The sequence below is a fragment of the Galleria mellonella genome, unplaced genomic scaffold (assembly GCF_026898425.1).
Source record: "Galleria mellonella isolate WM207_F2 unplaced genomic scaffold, CSIRO_AGI_GalMel_v1 utg90, whole genome shotgun sequence".
Lineage (NCBI taxonomy): Eukaryota > Metazoa > Arthropoda > Insecta > Lepidoptera > Pyralidae > Galleria > Galleria mellonella.
The window spans coordinates 354998-371436 of record NW_026442172.1 but is presented as its reverse complement, the minus strand read 5'-3'; the positions used below and the strand labels follow the sequence as shown (position 1 = coordinate 371436).

The 16439-nt window shown below is 30.1% G+C and overlaps 1 protein-coding gene across 3 annotated transcripts in view; it reads right to left on the bottom strand.

Moving 5' to 3' along the window:
* Nucleotides 1-1425: 1425 nt before the first annotated feature.
* Nucleotides 1426-16439, bottom strand: part of LOC113523310 (uncharacterized) — a 33785-nt gene continuing 18771 nt past the window's right edge. For all 3 annotated transcript variants that reach the window (XM_026909227.3, XM_052902311.1, XM_026909226.3), the window contains 6 exons: nt 13938-14208; nt 11519-11802; nt 10307-10660; nt 9585-9957; nt 8478-8669; nt 1426-8093 (listed from right to left, as the gene is read on the bottom strand). In XM_026909227.3, the coding sequence (XP_026765028.1) occupies nt 7957-8093; nt 8478-8669; nt 9585-9957; nt 10307-10660; nt 11519-11802; nt 13938-14208 (1611 nt within the window). In that variant the 3' untranslated portion in view covers nt 1426-7956. The remainder of the gene's footprint in view (nt 8094-8477; nt 8670-9584; nt 9958-10306; nt 10661-11518; nt 11803-13937; nt 14209-16439) is intronic.

The window sequence follows — 16439 nt, the reverse complement described above, 5'->3', positions numbered from 1 at the left end:
TTCAACATTGCAGGAATTATTTATCTACGATGTAAGACTTATAGATAAACACTATAAAGCCTCATTACTGTTAATGCAAACTAATTTTGCACTTTCTTAAATATTTTACAGAAACTAGGTTTCTGTAATAGCAGTACCTGGGTACCTAAAATCTAAGCTAGATATATATCTTAAATTGTAAATAGTAATGACTTTGTGAAATATAAACGTGTTTTGTTTAAAATTTTGGATTCCAGTCCTGATTTTGCACAACGGAATGTTTTTTTTTTTTTTATATATAAAAATCGGTTCGAAGAGATAGACAGTTTTCATCATAGATATATACGAAAAATTTTTTTACGTCCCTGGGCAACATCTCTGAACGGTACGGATAAGAATATACAATAGGTTAAATTAAGCTATACTGTTATTTTCTACTGTAATATTAAATAAATAAACACTTTAAGACACATTACACATCGCCAATTAATCCCAAACTAAGTGAATCTTATAGTATGGGTACAGAGGGGAAAGGGATTGTTAGCAATGGAGTTTGATAGCCCCATTGCTAGCAATATGCCTTATTAGGTCGACCTCCACGTGGTTCCCCCTGAAAACCACCGTGAACAATTCTTGTTGAATTCGTCACGATGGGCTAACTGACCTACTTCATCCTCATCTATCATCCTTCACTGGTGCCCCGCCTGTGTATACCGATAGCGCGGGTAGGGTTACCATTCCATTATCATCCATTAAAAAAAATACTATGGCTATAAGAGAACATATGTATTCATAAACATACTTGAATACTTTTTTTTTATAAATATAAATGATCCAAACCAATCATACTCATATATACAAATATTTGTATTGTGCGGGAATTGAAGCCACGACCGCCGAAAGATGAGCTACTGTGTTGAACTGCTACACCACTAAGGTCAACATAATAATGAAACTACTTAAGCGTTTGAGGGATCAAGTTACCTAAAATGAGACGATCCGTCAAGCGTGAACGTGAAACCCAATAAAACGAAGTTAATCCCCTGTGGACTCGATCTGACTTCTTCATCATTAAAATTGAATTAGTGTTTCTATATATATACGTATATATATAGAAACACTAATTTAATTGTAATGTTTTATATATATATATATATATATATATATATATATATATATATATATATATATATATATATATATATATATATATATATATATATATATATATATATATATAACACTAATTTAATTGTAATGTTTTAATATATATATAAATATAAGCACACGGCCCGTCTGATGGTAAACGAGGTTTCCGAAGCTTATGGACGCCCGTGACATCCAGAAAATCACGCGCGCGTTGCCAATCCTTAAAAAAAACTTTATTACGCCGTTTATAACTAAAAATTACACTAATATTTAAAAGGTAATGAAATAAAACTACAATTTAGGTAACCGGTTATTAATTTATTCAATTGTCTTTTTCATTCACGCTCAATATGCTTTGCATACCATACATACTTAAGATAATTATCCAAATCTGGCTACATTTTATTATCAAATAAAATCTTGCACTATATCGTATTCAACATTTGTTATTACTTGGAACAAAGGTAACAAAACATAACAAACAACAAAAATTCTGAATTTAAAAAAAATCACACTATAAACATTCATTCACACAGACCGGCTCAGAGAGGACAGCAGATCTTGATCGCGTTTAATAGTTTTAAATCACTGATATTTTCTTTTTACACTTCTTTTGTTATAAACAAAGAGTCGACCGTCACCGTTTACGTCCACGTGTGCCGAACACAGTAGAATATAAAAAAAGAATTTATTACGTATCGAAATATAAATATGAATGACGAAAAATTTATATTACTTGTTTTAAAATATGAGTGAAAACCAAATAAGATAAAAAAGGGCAAATAGCTCGAAACAAGTTGTAAGTCAGAATGCTTTATTATTTTACATTATGTGCATTCGCTTTAACCGTACTCTTACGTAACTGAAACGTCTTGATCGCCACCAATCGAATCCGAGCCTATAATACGCCTCTCTGTGTGAACAGATGCTAAGGATTTGCGACATCAAAGTCTGATAATTCTAACGATTCCTCACTACGAGAAACTTCGGACTCTTATAAAACAAGGTCGTACAAATTTTTGTATGTTCTTAGATATGATCGTACCTGTCACTTGTTAAATTGTAGACATTACAACAAAACATCAATAACAACATAATTTTTCCATCCAAATATACCATAGATAGAAAAATACTTTTCTTATGATTCGTTATACACAAGGCAAATAGTAATTTATTGCTATTACAAACATAAAATACCTAATCAATAATCTGCCACTTTATAACCGACATAAAACTTTGAACATACTGTATGTTCAGGTAATTAATTCAAATTCTAAATAACGTTCATCCTGCAATCTCTTTAATAAAATATTACATTGAAAAAATTAATTCTGGTGTTCCAGAGTTAATTTTTTCAATGTATTCAAGCCCTGTTGGGCTTAAATTTTCATCCCTTTCTACAAAAGCATGAAAACCGTTTTAAAATTCCAACGAAGTTTAACTATGTCTCCAAATTTAGTATGAATGTGAGGTATTGTGCTAGAGATATGTTTTATGATTAGTTCATTGTCGGAAAATCATACCTACTGTTAACAATCACTTTGATAATTTTTAATCACATACCATTAGTATTTATAGAATGAAATCTTAGGAATGACAGTAAAGCTTTATAAAGAAATATATGTAGGTCTAAAACATTTACGCCCTCCATACTAACAGCTATTAATGTATGTTAATGTTAATATTTTCTTTGGAACAAATATTCAATTTCACCAGTTTCACTGATAGAACACGGCTTTTAAAAATTGGCAATGATTTCTATCGTAACTTATGATTTCTATCGTAACCTATGATACGAATATTATAAAGTTATAAAATAAATCACTGTAATTCCATTAAGCGATGACTTAACAATTAGTAATTTGAAGTGGCAATTACTTGTTTAAATAATTTAAGTATGTAAAGGTAATAAAGCTTTCATGTTTTTAAGACCTTAGTCTCTGTTTGAGAGAATTTAAGAGTTTATCTGAAACCCTGTTTATATAAACCTGTGTTACACTCCCATCCATATAGTTCATACTAGGTATGGGTAAAATCGGTAACACCACGATATCTACATAATGTGTTTCTCTGGACATTGATGACAGATAAAAAGGTCATCACCCATTTTGATATCGCCAGTATTAGTCGGATATCTATAGTCATTACGATCGAGTTCTTCATGTCGATATTATAAATTGGATAATCAATATTTAATATATCCGTTACGAGGCAAATATATAGATATTATATTTGCAATATATCATCATAGTCGTAGAATACTGACGGATCTGACAAAGATTACATATATATATCCGTCAGTATTCTACGACTATGACGATATAGATATTGCTATATATTCCCCATCCCTAGATCATACAAACTATAAACTGTTATTGTAATATATTTTAGGTGTTTTAATCAAACTTCATCATGTATCGCAAAGTGCTAGTACGAGCTATAGCTCTATTTGATTGACTCATAAACACAAAGCGTACAAAAGAATGTATTCTGTTATATACGGCATATTATTACGAACTCAAACCAGATGTCATGGGTGCATTGTATTATGATACCGACAACTCGTTCCACAAGTTATAAAAACATTTACAAATATAAATATTTAATATAAAAAAATATATACCCAAATTAATATATGATAAATTCAATATACAAGCTGATCAAACTCATGTCAAAAACAAACATTATTTAATTGTTCACCTAATATATTTATATCACATAACAAATTACGCTTCGCATATTAAAGCTCACATACATTTTTATCATGAAAACCATACATAATTTTTTTTTTAAACTAACAAGACTCTTCACGTGTTTTGATGTTAAAAAATACTATCTCAAGAATAAAGGGAGCACCAAGCCTCTTTACAAATACGTTCCACTTTACAATTTCTTCTATATATTATATTAATAAATTTATTGTATATATAATATACACATAAATTAACAGTCCCGCGTCACTTCGTATATGTGTTGAATTAGAAAAAAAAATATGTTAGAGTCGACAAAACGACGTAGAAGCTAATAAATAAAAGTCGTAAGGCATACTGAGTGATGTTTACGCCACGGAAAATTCAACTTTATATTTAAGTGGATAAAGCCAACATTTAAATAATGATTTATTTAATAAATTTACTTTTCAATTTTAATAACATTTCCATGTCCAAACGTAGTCAATAAAATCAGGTATGTATTTAATTGAAATATTGAAATCTAGTTAAGTCTCGAAATTAAATGAACAAAATAAAAAATAAACTAGTTCTCTCACTCTACGTAATAGCGCCTTGTTAAATCTACGTATGGATTAAAACAAGATTAAAAAAATATCACTGCCATTAGAAACGGTACTGAAAATTCTGACGCCACAGATAAAGCGACGCGGTACTGTCATTTACATACACTATAGTTTACATAGAGGCATATATATACACAAAAATAAGGCGATAAATGATTGTATCAACACTTGCACCCCATAATTCCAAAATATAATATACATTATTTAAAAATTAAACAAAAATAATTTTCTATGTTTAAAATATTGGAAGTCTACTTTATATGGTATATTAATACATATATATATTACACGGCTACGATTTCAAATGGAAGATATATAAATATCGACTTATGTACAATTGGCACATACTTTTCGTAAATTGATTTAATAAAGACACATATATTTAAATAAGTACAAAAATACAACATACATTTTGAAACGGCACCCTATATATAGGAGTTGCCTTTATACGTCACGTCACACAAGTACTGTACACTTACAAGGATAAATGTACATATTTATAAAATGTTAGTAAGTACTCGATATATTTGGTCATAAAAATCACACATTGAAGCGCACACTGCAATATTGATTGACTAAGAGAGCCTACAAGGATATTATTGGAAGACGAAAATATACAAACACTGCTGATAAGTTGGTTATGTAAAAATATGTAAATATAAATTGTGATAGGAAATATGCTACTTTCTAAGTTGCATGGATATCTATAATTCACAGTTTATTGCTCTTATTCATAGAAAAATTAAAACGTCTATTTTAGAAGTAGTTAAAAATGTTTTTTTTCCAATATAATTCTTTAAAATATTAGACTAAGGTGCTTTTGTTGTCTATGTCTACCTTACATGCGTAAGGTATATATAGCTTACTAAAATTCCTATAATATGGTTTTAAAAACGTTAAGTATATAATAAACAATTGAGAATCCTATTATTAGTTTGTTTTCTGTTGTTATAATATATACTATGAATATAGTAAATGCATAGAAATCTTTGAGTTGTCAGCGCCAAATTATTAATCCTAAATATATTTCTTTGTGACAGATAGTACATTTTATTCGCTAGACAGTCAGTCAACTAAATTACCAAACTATTATTAGTAATGCATTAGTTCAGTTAGTAATATTACCGTACAAATGTTAAATAATAACCCAACAAACTTATTAGTAATTATCCATATTTCCTATTACAATTTTCTAATACTTGTACTGATAAACTTACACTCGCAGACAAACCCCTTACTAATAAAAACAATATGTTATACACAGATGACACTGTCACTTTCAAATAGTATGGAATTGACTGAAAGGACGCAAATATATTCGATTTAGTTACAAGAACTAATATAAGTACTTGGTTTTTCTTACTTTGCATATTTAGTAAACAAATCTTGGAATGTTTTATTATCGAAATTAATATGTTTAAAAAGAAGAAATACGTAAATGGAATGACAAGTTTTTTATTATTTAAATTGATTATATATTGTCGTTTTAGTGTCTTAGTGTTAAATAACGTACTAATTTCGATAAGGACATACATATATAATTAACTAAATATGCCAAGTAACAAAAGAAATTATGGAGATTTATTAGTAAGGTATTAAGAGTACAATTCTTACAGAGGCGACTGAATAATCTTTGAAATAACAATGGCAGTATAATAAAAATTCAAGGACCTATTTTGTCATTTTGATTGTCTTCACCGATATATATACAAGGGACATGGTGTATATATATATATGATATACCAAACAAGTAAGGTATATTTGTTTCTTACGCACTTAGATAAATGTGTAGTTCAGGAAATAGCTTTGAATAGAATTGATAAAAAAAGCTAACTTTTACTGATAACGTCACAAATTTTGTGTATTAACAATCTTGGAATTTAAAATGACAAATCCATCTTCTGCGTTTAGTCATTTTAAATTACAATATTGTTAACGCGCAACATCCTGCCACTGGTATTAAAAACAGTAGCAAGTCATTCTTTTAAACAGTTTTAGAAAATTATATTTAAATATTCTACACCAGACTGACCCATCGTATTACAAAAAAAAGTAGACAAGAAATTTCGGCATTAATTAGAGAGCACTGTACTTAATACAATGTGAATGGAATGTTCACCAATTTTGTTTACATTTTGAGACTTTTTTATACACCATGTTCTCTTTTTAATGTAAGATATCTACTGATTTGATTTTGTAGATTTATGGTATGGTTATATGATTTCGTTAGTTTTGTCTACTTAAAGAAATTCTACTTTAAACAGACATTTTAACATAAGACTATACCTTTGAAATTCATAAACAATAATCTTAAAACAGGCCCTGACTATTATTAGACTAGCTATAAATTTTCATATTATAGCCAATTATTCAATATTTTCTTTAAGAGTCTCATTACACTATCAAACATATAGAATATATAAATTAAATATATAAGTACAAATTGGAGACAATAAGTGATTTCAATCGTTTCTCCATAAACTATAAGTACAAAATATTTTTCTGTTATTAAAAGTGCCTTATTAGTTAAATAAAGTGATAAAATTGTTTAAATACAAATCTATATATTGGATAGTATAATATACCACTGATAGTGTTTTAGTATATAATTTTAAGAATGTTCACCATCATAGATCACCTATTAACTTACTACATAATTACAAACTACATAAAAAGTTTCAAAACTACAAACAGCCATCTAAAAATATTACTGTTAAAATTAATGTGTCCAAAAGTTACATTTAGAATGTATCTGTAGCGTATAATTTGAATATTCATCCTTAATCGTTCACTGGATATTAAATATATAATAAGAGACACACATAAATTCACTATCTTCAATATTAATTTCAAAGTTATTAAATCATCTTTTTGTTACGAAATATAATAAAATAATCTGATGCACCGCAATAAATATAATGAAACAATAATATATAAAATAATTCGGTTACATTAGGGATTATTTCGCTTATAGCTTAATATTAAAGTACGTAATCATGTAAAAATATAGACGAGGTATAATGTCACTGTATAAAATTTCGTTCCAAATACAACAGTTTCATAATGAAATCTGTAACTAATCATATGCAATCTCGTTACTATACGACAAATATTACGAATATTAAAAAAATTTGTAAAGACAAAACATTCGACATTGAGTAACACTAGCCATTTTATCACATAATAAGTTTATCTTTACATCACAAAAGAATGAAAAAAACGTAAAAATAATAGAGAATAGAAGAAATGTTTCATGTTTCGCCATGTTTCTTTGGCGAAAATGTTCCGTTTCAATGGTATAACACTATTTTAAACAGTAGCTTACGATTTCAATTTTGCCTTGTATATTTTATAATAATAATATTAATTTTCCATTTGTCGTGTACAGTAACAAGATCTCGTCATGGTTAATACGTCATGATAGATTTTAAGACTGGATAGTTTAAGTATATTCCATCTACTTACTATTTTCCATTGTATAACCTAAACTGCTAGGCATATAAATATTTAAGTAACATAAATAGATTACTAAGTTATATCTGCACGACTTTACGGCGACGTGTGAATATTAATGCGTACTCTATAGCCCATACTACAACACAAGACATAATCAACGCATTCTGGACTAAAATACACATCGTGAAACTGTCTGTGGCATCCCTCACGTAACCTGGAAAGAAATATAATTTGAAAAAAAGACAGAAATTATAAATAAAAGATCAAAATAGAAGTAATTTATATTGATATTCTTTTGAATATTGTCTTACATAGGTGACGTCCCACGTAAAGCACTTCAACGATTCCTTATGTCCCACTGGCTTTTTTTACCCACTTTATTCGCGTGACCAGACATAAGGTGAAAAGCGGCCTTATCCTTCCCTATCAGTTACCCTTACAGTACGCGTATATCAAATTTCATGTTAGGTTAACCGTTAAAGAACTAATGGGTAACAAACAAATAAATACCTCCTTCTTTTTAAAGTCAGTTAAAAAATGATCCAAATAAAAACATATAAAAATATAAAATTAATCCAAATAAAAAAAAACAACTTACCAATAATGGGACCGATTGCAACAACAAACACGCCCTTGCTAACCATGTGAAGACCGAAGGCGGCCGGTAGCTTCTCCAGAGGACAGTATTCCGATATTGTGAGCGTGAAGTTGCTTAGACACATGCCACGGAAAAAACCGCAAATAGATAGCCAAATCATAAGTGGCACCCATTCAGATTGATGCGCTAACACTGAAAGAAAAAATATTATTTATTATCATGAATAAATTAAAATTGTAACACATCCCAAACACTATAAAATCGCCGTGATCCAAGGCTGTGAGTAATACATAAATAAATGTATATACACGCGCAATAGTATATGTGTAATATAGATCGAGGCTAGTGGATTCCTTTCGCGAATGGGCGTATTTGAATTTTTTTTTTTTACAACACAGGGGGCAAACGAGCATGCGGCTCACCTGATGGTAAGTGACTACCGCCGCCCATGATCACCCACAACACCAGCGGCATTGCAGGTGTGCTGCCGGCCAATCACGAAAGGGGATGAGATCAATTAGAAAAAGTAGCAAGCGAGAATACGAAATAGCATAATTACATGTATCTACCTGTAATTTGGTTTAATGTTTAGGAAAAACTGCCCCTACTTGGAGCCCCTCAGTAAGTACTATTGTTTTTATCATTATCATACGCAAAATCATCGATGCTTGTAAACAGATTTTTGAATATTTATTTCTCATTAAAAAAAATTAATTTAAATATGCATATTTATTTGTAAAAACCGAAATCTGCAAATGGTTCGTGTATTGACGCATTTGTTAGAAACAGTTACGCTCTATAAAATGTGACCAAATCAAGTGTAATGTTCGCTGTAACGTCATAAATAAAATATGAAATAGTTGTAGTCTTACGCCTTTATTTATAGAAATTTAAACCGCTTACAAACTTATTTTAACTATTACACTGTTTTGTCACTTTCATTCAAACTAAGAATTCAGCGCAAACAAATGCAAAACAGTTCAATGGCTAAAATAGGTTATAGAAAATTGACTTTTTTTTTAAAAAAAAAGGTTATTTTTTTTAAATAACTATATACAATTACATTGATAGTTTTCATATCAATATGAAATAATCTTAATTACTAACCAGAACGAGTCACAGCCAAGAAGAATGAAGACACGAAGAATATCATTTTCTTAGATATAGTAGTCCTGTCAAATATCGGCGGTAGCACCAAACGCACCAATATATCCGTTATGGCCGTCATAGACAAACAAAACGCCGTATCGTTCATATTGTATCCGAGACTCCTAATAAAAAATGGCGTTAACATCCTAAATTGTAATTCCCCGCTCCAAAACAGAGAGAGACCAAGTAAAAGGTTCAAAAAAGACCAGTCTTTCAATAGATCTAGATCCATTAAAGCAATAAACTTCCTAATGAAGCCCTTCTTTTCTGTTTCTACTTCTGGCTCGACTTTCTTAATGGTCTTCATTTGTATGGCTTCATCATCAGCTGTCTGAAATAAATATATTATGTCATTACATTACGGGAAATAAATGAGAAAAATCAAGCTTAGCCAATTTCATTAAATCAACTATAATTTTTCTTTTTTATTAATTTCGACATGGAAATCTTAAAATCGACACCCTTTATGAAATACTTGAGATCATATTTGAAAATTGTTTTAAATTAATATTAGAATACAATTATTATTAAAATGTATAATAAATATTTAATTTTCTTTCGACTTTTACTAAAGTATAAAACTACATCGCTAACCAAATGTTTCTATATTATAATAATACATCATTAAAGTTTTATGAGTCTATATGAATAAAAAAATATAAGAGAAAATATCTACCTACATCAAGATACAGTTGCAAATAACTGCCAGTGAAGTCCATATTAGATATGTTGGATATCACAGACACCTTCCGTCTCCTGGCCGCTTCACTCATACTACCACTAGATGTCACCCTCGGCATCGCAGCAACCGACGCCGCGGTCGTCAACCCCAGCCCCAACTTTGAATTCTTTTCAAAGTCTTGCAATGGTTTATCGCAAGTCTTCGCTCTTGGCAGGCCAATGGTTCGGACTGACGGGTGGTTCATATTGCCATGTGACCGCTGCGTCGTAAATTTTGGTATAGGATTGACAAGAGGATTTATCTCAAATTTGTCCTCGTTTTCTTCATCACTCTCAAATATACATTCCATTTCCTGAAAGGAAAACATTTTTATATATATTATTAAAACAATATAGTTATTTTTAATAAAAAAAAAAACTTGGAAATATTAATTATACTATGTCGTTAACAGAATATCAAAACATGATAAGCCTCTTAACAGATATTGATCGACCGGTCGATCGTGACTACTAGTCCAGCCGATCGTGGAAAGGCATAAATATAATAATTTGCTAATCTAGTGGAAGATGTTTAGACACAATTCTCACACTAATATAAATAAATAGTTACTAAGAATAATGTTTAGTTTTATGTTTTCCCTCTTAATAAAATAAAAATACTACAATACTACATAATTGTGAACTGAACTATGTTGTTTCATTTGAGATTTCAAGAAGTATGTAATTGGTACATCGCACTGGGATTCGTCAGTAAACAATAGATATTTGGTCTAGTCAAGTTGGCCACCCCTGCCACATACCATACCAGCCGTTAATTGCCCACTACTGAAAATAGGTCTCTCTCTATTGGGAGGGTTGGCAGGCGGGTTGGCAACCGCAGTTAGGCGTTGGAGATGAATATGATAATGTTCCATTACTCGCTTACTTCACCTACGTCTTTCTTTCTTACTACACCCACGAGAAAGAAACGGGTAGCCTATTCTATGCCGAGACCACACGCTAAATCTATTTATAATAAAATCACATAAATATGTATACAGTTATTTTGCATTTTATCGACGATATATTATTATCAAACCTATTAGTAAACTAATAAATTCACTTATCCATAATTTTTGTTTAAACTTTTTCAATAGTTACATACATTAACATAAAGTAGGTACCAGAGTTACATAACTTCATGCAGACAGTCTAATAACATTATCACCAACCTTAACAGCCTGAAGCTCACAGTCAACCGGTACTTCAATTAGATGTCTTTTTACAGGTTGCAGCAAACAGGATCCGAGCACTGCGTGGAAGGCCAACGCTCCCAGTATGACCACTGTCCACCGGAATCCGTACTCTCCCAATAACAACTTGACTAGTTGAGGCATCACCATCAGACCGAAACCGGTCCCCGCCATCGACAGCCCGACCGCTTGCCCTCGCTTCTTTGAGAAATAATGATTGAGTGAAACGAACGAGGAAGAGGACGCGAGACCGACTCCAAACCCTGAAAAAATTAAATAATACGATAACTTTTTCCTCTTTAAAAACAATGTGATTATAACAAAATATACAATTTTTATTACACCCATACTTTTTCATGTACATTTTTAACAATTTTTGCATAAAACATTACAAACAAATTAAATCGAAACAGATTCACCGTTAACAGAAATACAGTAAGGTAAAAAACATTCAACCAACTTCCTTACGTACAACAAGAAACATTATCACTTTTAGCGATAAGGCCGCCCATTGTTTTCTCAGTGTGATCTTTTCTGGTAATCTAGTTATCTGACTAGCATGGACGAAAATTAGAACTTTAAAACCCTACATTTTAGTGATATACAAAATAGTTTGAAAAATATTCAAACTGAAAAATAAAATACGCGGAGGCGCGGCGCGGCGGCATGTAAAACAATACGTTCAGTAATGGTTACCAATTCTGAGAACTTACAAACAAAACATCCCACATTATCTTTTGTATCACAGATGCCATTTTGGTCTAAAGACACAAATACAATGACTTACGCATAGCCATATCAATATCATAAAATTAGTTTTCCCATATTATTTGGAATTGTACATACCAAAATTCGATGGTAAAGAAATGATAAAGAACAAATTATTTCTCCACAAAAAAACCGACATTAATGGCGACCTAATTATTATTAGACTAACACGAGAGTTAACCCTATCAATTGCTAAAGAAAAATATCATCAATTACAGATATTATACATATACATTTACATTAACATACACACAAAAAAAATGCAGCCGAATTGCGAATCATTTCCTTTTAAAGTTTTTGTCAATGTTGCATCGTTAAAATAAAATTACACAATATTCAATAAGGTTATTAAATTTAATTAATCCTTCTTATTTGGTACAGAGGATTAATTAATTACCTTTGATAAAAAATAATACCGATAATCACATATTGTTAATACCTTGTTGTAAAGAATATATAAAATAAAAAAAAAAATGCATATCTAAAATACAATAAGTGATTCCATGAAACGTCATTGTCGTTTAAACCGTGTAGATTATTTGATGTTCTGAAGGTCGCAACAATTTTCCTATAGCTTGTAACTGAGCCCACATACAAGCGGATTTTTTTTAACAAACAACCTCATCAGGTTCGGCTATTTGCATAACAACTAAGTGCTTAGCTACAAAATAGAATCACAGTAATCTATTTTCGTATAGTTTTTTTTTTAACTTGCGATAATTACTGTGTTACTACCAGAGAACAAGCTGCGACTGTTTGACCATCTTGTGTTATATTTACACAATTGAATATATTTGAATTGCGACATTAATCGCGGTTCTATAGCGAGATTCATTACAATTAAAACTTTTATTTGATATATAACAAAACTGTGTTAAGGAAAATTAAATAAGGACCTTTACGAACAAAATTTTCTCGTGCATGCGACTTGAATCACAATTAAAAACTTTCAACTGTAGTAGTTCATAAAATAATACTTTTTAAACACTAGTTTTATAGGTATTATTATATATTCGACATAATGGGTGAAGGAATTCGATTCAAATTTGATAAACAGGATATATAGTCGCAAATTATAATGTGGAACTTATATTTTGTACTATATCGCAGTAAATATACCAATTAATCAGAAAACAGAAGCTAATAAAATGAATCACTTGATTAATTCCGCTGAATAATTAATTTTCAATGGAAAATTATTATTGTCGTTATAGTTGTATATACAAAGGCTTATTCCGCAAACAGATTAATGTTACAAAAGTTACTTGTTCATAGTAAACGACCTCTCGAACTAAACCATTTAGAAAAAGTATTTTCTAAATATTACTATTTTGAGAAAAAACAGCATCATAGTAGTAATCTGCAATGCTATTTTTGTTTTTAAAACTTTTTTTAATCATATCATTTTTGCATAGATTTTCCTTAGATACTACAAAGATACTATGATATATAAGCTGCTATTAAAAAACTACATTACAAATTGTTTCAGGGTCAGCAAAACGTACGTGACATCCCTGGTATTGTATATGTCCATAGGCTACTGTGTTTACTATAAAACGAGCTGTATGCTTATTTCCTGCCTCTGTGATTAAAAACAAATGTATCAGGTATACTTATATCTAGCACTCACCTCCTATAATACTGTATGTAGCTAATATATGACCCATGCTGTTCGCTGGTGCTGTAAACAGGAGACCCAACGCGCATATAGCAGAACCCACCACGCACACCTTCCGATACGAGAAGGTCTTGATAACCGGTCCCACAAAGAAGCCGGAGAAATTAACAACGGAATCCAAGGTACTGGCAATGACTGATGCACCAGTGGTATGGACTCCGAGATCATCTAACAGGTCTTTGAAGAGAAGACCAAATGAGGGCTCGAGTGAACGCGTTGAAAACTGAAAATAATCAATTATAATAATTATTAAATATTAATTTTAACCGACTAGCAAAGAAAGAGGGTAATGATATTCTTATTTATGTAAATATGCCGCAATTTGTAGCAAAAACAGTTTAATGAATTTTTTATATTTTTTGTAGCGCCTAAATTGTAAAAGTACCAATTCCATGATGACAGTAATAAATAAACTGTCAAAAACTTATTTTACAGTAGAATATTTTATGATTTGATCACAACACATCCTGTTATTATTGGAAGCGGAAAAGGCCATAAAAATGTGTTGTTGTTATTTTATTTATATAAATAAAAATGAATCTTTAAACGTAAAACTAGAGAACGGCTGGCCGAATTTGAATATATTTTATTTTTATTTTTCAAATATTCATTGAAGTTCGGGAATGGTTCTTATAAAGAGTTTGATAATTCTTTTGATAATTTTAAAATTCTATATATTACATTAAGTAATCGGTTTATCTGGTTACATAACAATTTTGTCCAAGCTGGTTATTTAGGTTATGTAATATAGAAGTAAATAAAGAACCGTAGGAACAAGTATATAATTGCGGACTAAAATCCTGGGATCATGAGTAAACGGCGTACATACCGCTAAGGCAAGACGCATCCATCATATAATGAAGTCATTTTAATTGTCAATATTGATGTGACGCAATGTAACCTATTTCCAGAAGAGACCACTTTCTTTGATAAGTCGATGGTTCAAATCGATTCTTATCAATATCGAAACATTTGAGAGTACTTGGGATACATAACTATCACTTTACAGTCAGAGATATTTTATATCGTTATGACCTTAATAATTTTTTTTGTAAGTGTAAACACTTATACTGTCACAGGTTTTAATTTAACCATATAAATTATATATGACCGTCTTCATCAAATCCAGTTATTATTAAAGATATAATAAATTCGTAAGAAAATCACAATTTAACTAGCTACTAATAAAATCCACGAAAGGACTATTTTTAAATACATATAAGAGAATCTATATCTATTGGCAAAAGTGTCTAATCTTACTAAATCTCATGTTCTGTGTAATTACTTAAATAGCACGTTTTCCACAAAATAGTACCTAATCGATTTTCTTGAGTTTTTCTACTAAAAATAAACAACAATTAGGTTTAATAGCAATAGTACCGTCCACGCAATACCATCAATCATATCTGACATGAACGGAACCATGTGACATGGAACTACTGTAATGGTCCTCATAAACATTTATTTGAAGTACCACGCTAGATCCATCAATGTGAGTTATATTGAATGTTAAGCAAATACACATACTTATTTATTTGACTAATAAAATGTGGTGCAAAAGGCTGACTTAATGCTATAGATATTCTCTAGTCAACCTTTAGGATAAACAGAGATATACATTTTAGATATTCATTGTCATCATATTTTTTGGATCCGTTAAAATAACTTAATTCTTTGATTTCTCAGTGATCTATTTTACTGCAAATCGTCGTTTAATGAATACTATTACATTTCCTATAAACATCAGGATAACAAATGTGGTTAGCATACATTTTAAATTAATTTTATATAATAGAAATTAGATAATATTTTGTACAGTAAAGAATTTTTAATGGATCCAATAGCGCATTGTAAAATGCAAAAAGACATTAGTACTTTTACAATTTTACAAAAATATTGTGCCATTAACATTCTTGTTTTTTTTTTCTAATCAATATATATCAAGGATATTATACCTATAAATAGTTTATCAAGACATAACTTGTTTATAAAATATTTAAAACAAAAATATTTCATATCTTACTAGTGCATCAATGTCTGTGAGGAAACTATAAAAAAAAAACGGAATTCCAGAGTTATAGGCTCTTAATGTCAAAAGTATGCTGAATTTAAAATGATACAATTTTAGCTCTAATATTATAAGAACATCTATGTAATTCACTACTTATGCAAATATTTTAATTGGTAACAACCTGACGTTTAAGTGTTTCTAGTTATTAGAATGTTTTAAAGAGTTATAAAGCGTAAAGAGATTTCATTGTAGCTATGTTAGACAATTATATCGCTAATTTTGAGCCGATTTCCATGATTCTTTTTCTATTTTACAATCGATAGGATTTATTCTAGTGTTGATGGGTTGATTCAACACGAACACTAAAATAACTATTACATTTGTGCAGATTGAAGCTGCTGTTTTTCTTTACAGAGCAAAAAACAAATTATTGTGAAGTGAAT